Raw genomic sequence first — 9,284 nt, 5'->3', positions numbered from 1 at the left:
GGAGTGTTTCTTTGAATGCTTGTCAATAGTCACGGCATAGTTCTCAGCCAGCAAAATCAAATGTTCCTTCGTACATCTATCAAACAACTCCCGACTAGGAGCCTCAACAAATTCTTTCACCTTAAATTCCATTTCTAAAGTAGCCCCAAAACACCAGCTAAAACCTGGGCACTAATGCTACCACAAACAGGGAAGAAAAAATTCCCTCTCAACACACAGACTTCCTCAGTCCAGAAGCCTACCAAAAATACCCCCTAAAAACGTCTAGGGTCCTCAAAACTTAGGACGAGCCCCCATTTTGTTACGACTCCCGAATGCAAGTACTTCAGAGCCACGTAACACAAGTCAAAAAACCAGGTTCAGGTTCAAAAAACTGTTTTAATTATTCATTGGAACACAAAACTCAAACCTGATTTAAACAACCCAGTCAGGGATATGGATAAACCGACAAACAATTTAACAATGCTCCAGCCAGCCACGCTATGGGCCGTCGAACCGGAGATTCCAAAACCTGCCCAAAGAGATACAACCCTGAAACCAAAATACACGAAAACTCTAAGGTCAGCCCTTATCCGTCCCAACTCAATATCTGTTAACAAGGAATGGTGAAAATACACAAAGTTCTATGCCATGTGGTCAGGCTGCCTCGGCCCCCACCAACAGTCTGCTCATCAGTCAGAGTCTACGACGAAGAGACGAGAATCCTGGGAAGCTCTCGTATTTATACTTCAGATGAGTCACCCGTCACCTGACGCAGCTGGGCCAATCGGGTACAGGAGCCTTTAACCCCTCGATTCCAGACTCACAGCCACGAGGCCTGTACTTGGGATAGAAACAGAGAAAGGTAAGTACATAGCATTCACCAGGAGGGGGAAACGCCTAACAAGAGTCTGAAGAAGGATCTTGACCCGAAACGTCAACTATTTATTTTCTGACCCGCTGAGTTACTCCAGCACTTTGTGTCTATCCCCATCATTGACTCCATCCACACTTCACGCTGACTTTGAGAAAGCAGCCCAATGTATCCCACTTGAGATCACACCTTCCCCAGCCTACAATTGGCCTTTCAGTGAACCACCCTGCCTGAGGTCATCTGTTGCCCACTAAGTTGTCCTGGACTTTTCTTGCCTCCAGTTTTCTCCTCCCCTTTCCCCTCCAACTTACAGTCTGAAGATAGGTCCTGAACCGAAACATCACCCTTCCAGTTTACCCAGAGATGCTGCCTGACCCGCTGAGTTACTCCAGCACTTTGTGTCTATCTCAAGATTCAAGATTCAAGAGAGTTTATTGTCATGTGTCCCAGATGGGACAATGAAATTCTTGCTTTGCTTCAGCACAACAGCACAGCATAATCTTTGGTATAAACCACCATCTGCAGTTCCTTCTTATAACATAAACAAAGACCTTTCTGACTTTGGTCATCCCTTATTTTCCCCACTCACATCAGGCAGATGGAAAGCAGCTTGAAAGCACTCACCACCAGAATGAGGAACAGTTTCTTTCCATCTGTTTCTAGGCTTCTGAACGGTCCTTCAATAAGCTAGGGGACCATCGGGTTCACCTCTACCTCATTGCAGACATTGAACTTGGTCTCTGCAACTGATGCGCTACAATGCTGAGAATTATATTCTGCACTCTGTATCTTTCCCTTTGTTTTACCTATTGTTCTTGAGTTTGGCTTGATTGTATGTATAGTAATGTCAGATTTGAAAGCAACAAAGCCTTTCACTGTACCTCGGTACATGTGATAATAATAAACCTAACCCCAAGTAGACCAAATAGCCAAGCAGGTTTCAGAATTCTTACAGCAAACTAGGAAACAAAAAAAACAATACTTTCTTGAAAGGCTTGGATAGAGTGGATGTGGAAAGGATGTTTCCACTAGTGGTAGAGTCTAGCACCAGAGCCTATAGCTCCAGAATAAAATGACACACCTTTGGATAGGAGATGAGGATGAATTTCTTTGGTCAGAGGGATGCGAATCTGTGGAATTCATTGCCACAGAAGGCTGTGGGGGCCAAGTCAAGGATATTTTTAAGATGAAGATTGATAGATTATTGATTAGTGCTGGTGTCACAGATTATGGGGAGAAGGCAGGAGAATGAGGGTTGAGAGGGAAAGATAGATCAGCCATGATTGAATGGCACAGTAGACTTGATGGACCGAATGGCCTAACTCTGCTCCTATAATTTATGAACGAAACTTTGTGCAGTCTCTTGTGTCTCCAATAAACACATTCAACATAATCCCAGCTTCCTCAATGTGATTTATGGCTGCCGTGTACCTTGGTAGGATTTCTCAGTGAGTTGTTGGAAGTTTCACAATGTAACTTATTTTAGCTGTGCGGTTTTGGCCGTGGAACCACCCCAGATCTATGATGCGACGTCGCATAACCCCTCCCCCCCCCCCCCCCCCTCCGTACATATTAGACTGCATCTCATCTTATTCCTCTTTCAAAGTAACTGAGTTTACTTCCACGATGGGTGACGAGAACACGTCTTGCTTATTAGTGGAGGACATTAACTCATCCTACAATCCGCCAGTGCTCATTTTAACATTTATCTTTGGATTCTTTGGAAATGCAATTGCTCTGTGGGTCTTCTCTTTGCATGTGAAAGCCTGGAGATCAAGCACAGTGTACGGGTTGAACCTGGCCATCGCGGACACTCTGCTAATCTGCGCCCTACCATTTCGAGTTGACTATTACATCCGTGGGAAAGACTGGATTTTCGGCGATGTTGCCTGTCGCCTGAAGATATTCACGATATTTATGAACCGGGCAGTGAGCGTTGCTTTCCTGGCGGTTATGGCGCTTGAACGCTACTTCAAGGTGATCCACCCTCACCATAAAGTGAGCAAAATGACCACAAGCGGTGCGGTGAAGGTATCCTGCATTCTTTGGCTTGTAACGCTGGCGATGTGTCTGCACGTTTTGACTGAACCTCGCACGTTCCAGCACATGAATGTGACAAATTGTGAGCCGTTCAAACCATTCAAGCCCTTAAGTTCCACAGCGATTTTGACTAACATGGTTTTTATTATTTTCAATTTCCTTTTACCAGCTTCGATCATCCTGTTTTCCACTTGCTGTATCGCCTGGAAGCTAAAGCAGATGAAATCTGAACTGAGGGCCAAATATAAACGAGCAACGAGGCTTGTGGTGGTCGTGGCGACGGTTTTCATCATCTGTTTCTTACCCAGCAACGTTGCTGTAATTGCTGTTTTAATCTCGAACCGTGTAAGTAATTGCAAGACGTTCGACGTTACCGTGCAGATCTTCGACAACACTCTGTGCATCACTTACTTGAACAGTGTGCTCGATCCGGTTGTTTACTACTTCTCCAGTTCCACGTTCAAGGAATCTCTGAAGAAAGCTCTCATTTCTCACAACATCAGACTTTTCAGATCAACAATTCGCTCAGCTCCACCAAAACCAGAAACACAAGTTGAACCTCAACGCTCTTCTGTTCTCAACACCTGGGACCATTTACGAACTGAGTCGAGTGACAATCTGTGAACCAGCTCCCAAGGTTGCTGCTTGCTTTCTTCCAACTTGCTCTGGGAAGAAGGGTCCGGGCGGGGCGCTCTCCCTAATATTTTTAAAACCTTTGATCTTAAGAAAGTAATCGCCCTGCAGTTTCTAAGTTAAGTTACTCGCCTGACCACATTTCTAATGCAAAAGGCAACCGTAGTACTAAAAATATTGCTGCATGCAACCGCGATGGCCAGTAAGGAGACACAATGACCAATGTCTAGGAGGTCACCGCCAAAGCCTCATTGTTTGCTTTGGACTTTACTTCACACGTGTGGGGAAGAGAAGGTGGCTTTAAGGTGCAAAGTCCAGCAATCACTCGTTATGGGAGGCATTGGTGGAACAGAATTATGGAGTTGGGTATTAAGTCCTATCGAAAGAAGGATCCCGATTCAATGGTTGAGTGGCTTTTATTGTCAGATGTGCAAAGTGCAAGCACACAGTGAAATTATTTTCTTACAGCCCAGTGGAGTATTGACATACCCAAGCACATCCCCAATTAGCAATTGTACAGAAATATTCTACTGAGCCCTCGTGAGGCACCATGTTTTGGTGCTTTTTTTCAAGTCCAGTCCACTTTCCAGTCTGAAGAAGGGTCTTGACCCGAAACGTCAACTATTCCTTTTCCCCAGAGATGCTGTCTGACCTGCTGAGTTACTCCAGCTTTATGTGTCTGTCCACATTCCAGTTGTATGGGCGGTGCCCGATTCTGGCAAACCCCAGGCTGCTGCAGGGCATCCAGCCGTCACGTTCCCCTGGTCAACCAGCAACCAACGTACTCTCCTCACTGGTCCACCTTTGTTCCCTGTGAGTTCATCTCCCAGTTGTAACTCATGATTTTCCATGCCTGAATTATCAGGAACTGTTTCTGTCAGTGAAATAAAATGGGCATTACCCCATTTTTCACATCGAAGGGATATATTGGCTTTAAAAAAAATTAATATCAATTAAAAAAAGTCCCATAGAAGTTCTATGCTATTGAGGCAGTGCAGCGTAGGTTCACGAGGTTAATCCCCGGGATGGTGGGACTGTCATATGAGGAAAGATTGAAAAGACTGTGGTTGTATTCGGAATTTAGATGAATGAGAGGGGATCTTATAGAAACGTACAAAATTATGAAAGGACTGGACAAGCTAGATGCAGGAAAAATGTTCCCAATGTTGTTCCTCGTCTGTTGCAAAACATACTTGGCTAATAAAGTATTAATTGTGATTGATCGTGATTATCTTCTGTACTGTTCGATGCTCTATGTTCTATGTTGATCCAATTGCAGTTAGAGCAGAAAGATAGTCTTGTGCACTAGCTCATTAAAGAGGTTTGCACTGGACAGACAACAAGGTGAGAAACAATCACCTAATGAGTAAATAATTAAAAAAGGGAAAATATCCTTAATTACTCCAACTGTCTCTTGAAATAACCAGCCACAAGAACTGAACCCAGCACTGTTGCAAACTGCAAGAAAAAAGATAGACACAGAAAGCTGGAGTAACCCAGTGGGTCAGGCAGCATCCAAGCAGGTCGACAATGAAGTTAGTAGGACGTAGGATGGGGGAGGGACAGAGAGAGAGGGAATGCAAGGGTTACTTGAAGTTAGAAAAATTATTAGTCATACCGCTGGATTGAAAGCTGCCCAAGTGAAACATGAGGTGCTGTTCCTCCAGTTTCTGTTTGGCCTCACTCTGACAGTGGAGGAGGCACAGGACAGAATGGTCAGAATGGGAATGGGAAGGGGAGATAAAGTGTTTGGTGACCGGGAGATCGAGGCGGACTGAGCAAAGGTGTTGAAGTTCTTTTTAATATTTAAAACTAATTGTGGACTTTATGTGGAAACATTTACTCGCTTTAAGTGTGAAATTGTTTAGCTTAACATTAACATATCTGATTCCAGCTGAATTGAGCTGATAATCCATGTTACTTAAACTTTTATTTCGAAAAAACAAAGTTTGAATAATATTGTACCATCTATGGTTTATGGTTCCCGCACAAGTAAAGAACCCCTTTGTTTTTGTCCACCATTTGCAACATTATAGACCAGCACATTTACCATAGATCAGCATCTGAGATCTGCAATGTTAGTGAATAAACACGGTCACGAGTGTAGCGGCAGATTTTTCAGATCTTTCAGGAAATTAACTCCCTAGCCACTAATTGGTTGAGAGGGGATAAGGGGAATATCTTCGGTACGCATGCAAGCTGCCTCAGAGACTTACAGAGCTTCTACTTTCATAAAGCTTCAGCACACAGTCTTTTAATGAATATTTTCTTTATTGTAGATATAAAACAGTAAGATACATCCAAGGTTTTCCGACTTGTTCTAGCAATCTTCTTCAAACTCCAGCGCATTGCTTCAGATACTAGAAAACTCTTCGTGTCTTCTTCTTCACATGAGGCTTGACATGCTTGACCTGCTTGACATGCTTGACATGGTCGAAGGATAAACCTTCTCCCTCTCCTGTCCAAAACGAATTCCCAACTAAACTAACACGCAAGCAGTTAAGCTGCATAAACACGCCCCAAGACATGTCATAAAATCCCACCCACATTATAACGGGCTGGCTAAAATTTAAAGGAACATGCCATCCACAATGACATGCAAAATAGGCCAAATGGCCACTACATACCGGCCCCTAATTGTTCCGAATACATAATGAGGCAATTACCAAATAACATCAAAAAAGTGGCCATTAAGGCTTAACATACATCAAAATCAAAATCAAAATATCAGGGAATAAAACCCTGTGGCTCCCTCGTCAGGAAATCAAACCGCGATCGCCCGCATGCCAGGCGTGGATACTAACCACCATACTAATGAGGAAAAAATAGCATGCACTATATATCTGCAATCACAATTCTTTCTCGACTCTTCCATCTTCGCTTTCGCCTTCTAGAAGCAAGCACAACTTAGTTATTGTGGTCTTATTAAAACATTGTTTTTTGTTTTCAGTCGCACTATACGTACCAAACCCTGAACATCAGGCATGATTTCCAGTATTCTACCCATTAACCAAGAACCTCTAGATGCTGTAGAGTCAGCCACCAACACAATGTCGCCTGGAACAAAGTTCCTTTTAATCCTTAGCCATCGTTGTCGTTCTTGGATTAAAGGCAAATACTCTTGTATCCATCTCCTCCAAAAAAGATTTGCCATATATTGTACTTGCTTCCATCTACGTCTCATATACAAATCTTCTTTTACAAAAAGCCCAGGTGGAAGTGTTGGAATGGTTTTCAGCAGAAGAATATGATTTGGTGTGAGTACTTCCAGGTCATTAGGATCATCAGAACCTTTCGTAATAGGTCGATCGTTTAAAATCGCCTCAATTTCACAAAACAGTGTCTGTAACCCTTCATCATCCAAAACTTGTTGTCTCAGAACGGAGCGCAGCACATTTCGTACCATACGAATTAATCGTTCCCAAATACCGCCATGATGGGAACCCATTGGAGGATTAAAGTTCCATTTTATGCCTTGTTGAAGCATAGTATATTGGATTTTATCCTGATTTAAGTCTTTGAGTGCTTTTTTTAGTTCCCTATCCGCTCCAACGAAATTCGAACCATTATCCGATCTTAACGAAGTAACTTGACCCCGTCGACAAATAAATCTCCTTAATGCCTGAATACATGAGTCCGTGTCGAGTGTAGATGCAACTTCAAGATGTACCGCTCTACTCGCCATACAAGTGAAGATCACACCATATCTTTTCACAAGGCTACGTCCTCTCTTAACTTCCATAGGACCAAAATAATCCACCCCCACATCTGTGAATGGAGGTTTGTCTGGAGTGATCCTCTCCAAAGGCAAGTCTGCCATCTTCTGTATACCAAGTTTCCCACGCTCTCGCGTGCATATGATGCAATTTTTTATTATCTTTCTTGCTGCTGAATTAGCCTTGGTAACCCAATATTTTTTACGAAGTTGGGATAGCATGTAATTTCTTCCTCCATGCCCAATTTGTTCATGAATATGCCGTAATAATAATGTTGTTATGTAAAAGTCCTTAGCGAGAATGATAGGACGTTTCCTTTCTTCAGGCATTGCCAATCTGTTTAGGCGTCCACCCATCCGCAGAAGATCTCCTTCCCAAATTGGGTCGAGCTTATACAATTGACTACTTCTTTTTACCCCTTCTCCACCAGCTTGTAATGTTAATATCTCTTCTTTGTATTTCTGCCTTTGACAATAATCTAGACATTTCTTCATGTTCTTGGCTGGTACTTTCATTGAAGTCATGATTATATTGCTTCATTAACAGCTTTTCCAATTTACCTGTAGATATTTGGTTAACAGCAACAGCTCGGCAATTCATTTTACTGGTGCTTTCCTTATTCTTACCCAAGGAGCCATAAATAACCCATCCTAGTAGGGTCTTCATAGCATATGGTCCATCCCCTTGGCTCCTAATTATCTGTACAGGTTCTAATGCTCTCAGGGCATTCGTTCCAATAAGTAAGTCAAAATAACAAAGATAAATTCTGATATTGACTTACTTATTGGAACGAATGCCCTGAGAGCATTAGAACCTGTACAGATAATTAGGAGCCAAGGGGATGGACCATATGCTATGAATATTGCCTAAAATCCGTATCTACCGAGTTAGAGGCAATTCAAATAGTGAAGCACCTAACCTTTCTCTGCAATAAGGGAGGATTTGTACTTACCAAGTGGGTCAGCAACAGTCGTGCTGTTTTGGAAAGCATTCCACCAGATGACAGAGCCGAAGAAACCAAGGTGATGGATTTAGACAAAGACAACTTGCCAATGGAAAGGGCACTGGGACTGCACTGGTGTGTGGAAACGGATGTGTTTAAGTTTAAATTGTCAATTCAGGAACGACCATGCACAAGAAGGGGTATCTTATCTGTGATTGGTTCAGTATATGATCCTTTGGGATTTCTGGCACCATTTACACTGCTAGCCAAGTTAATTTTACAGAATCTGTGTCGAGAAAAACTTGGTTGGGATGAGAGTATAACTCAAACATCCTCGCACAGTTGGACAGAATTAACTTGTCCTAGTTATTTTGACTTCTTTCAGGTAAGGCCATCTGGGTACATTTTGACGACCAACAGGCATTGTTTCATGTGTGAAAACCTCTGAAATTGGAATAAAATTATCTTCATCCAAACTGGATATCTCCATATTTGTTATATAATAACTCTGGTAATCCTTTTCTTTATTCATGGTACGCATTTGAATTTTAACTTTCTCTCCAGTAATGTCCAACCTTCTCATCAAATTCTCTGTGCAAAAAGTAGCTGAACTCCCATGATCCAGAAATGCATATGTTTGCAACACTACATTAGTTTCCCTATTTCTCACTTGTACTGGTAAAATAGAGAAAATGCATGCTTTCTCTCCGGCCCCAATATGTGCAGTTACTTGAGGCGAGGTGATAGCATTTACATCCGCTGACTCCTTTTTCTGCTCAGTATGATCTGGCTCTTTCTTTACAGTATGAAGCACATCAGGATGATTCTGCTTACATTTGTCACAAATTATTGGACACTTACAGTCTTTTACCATGTGCCCTTTCTTTAAACATCCATAGCAAATTCCATTCCTTTTTAAAAAGTCCATCTTTTTTTCATATTTCTTTTCCTTAAATTTACGACACCATCTTATGGTGTGACCTACTTCATCACAAAATGGACAGAATTCATTCTTTCTGGTCGGTGCATCCTCTTTTGCACCACCTAACACCTTCTCAGGTATTATATTGGTAGCAAAATTGCTTTTCTTAGGCCCTGT

At 42.4% G+C, this 9,284-nt stretch overlaps 1 protein-coding gene across 1 annotated transcript; it reads left to right on the top strand.

The window, feature by feature from the left end:
- The first annotated feature begins 2,479 nt into the window (after positions 1-2,479).
- On the top strand, positions 2,480-3,517 carry LOC116987129 (hydroxycarboxylic acid receptor 3-like). The gene has a single exon (XM_033043006.1). The coding sequence runs from the start codon at positions 2,480-2,482 to the stop codon at positions 3,515-3,517; it is 1,038 nt and encodes a 345-aa protein (XP_032898897.1).
- The last annotated feature ends 5,767 nt before the right edge of the window (positions 3,518-9,284 follow it).

The sequence above is a fragment of the Amblyraja radiata genome, chromosome 25 (assembly GCF_010909765.2).
Source record: "Amblyraja radiata isolate CabotCenter1 chromosome 25, sAmbRad1.1.pri, whole genome shotgun sequence".
Lineage (NCBI taxonomy): Eukaryota > Metazoa > Chordata > Chondrichthyes > Rajiformes > Rajidae > Amblyraja > Amblyraja radiata.
The sequence above is the reverse complement of the archived record's forward strand: the minus strand, read 5'-3'. Positions and strand labels throughout refer to the sequence as shown.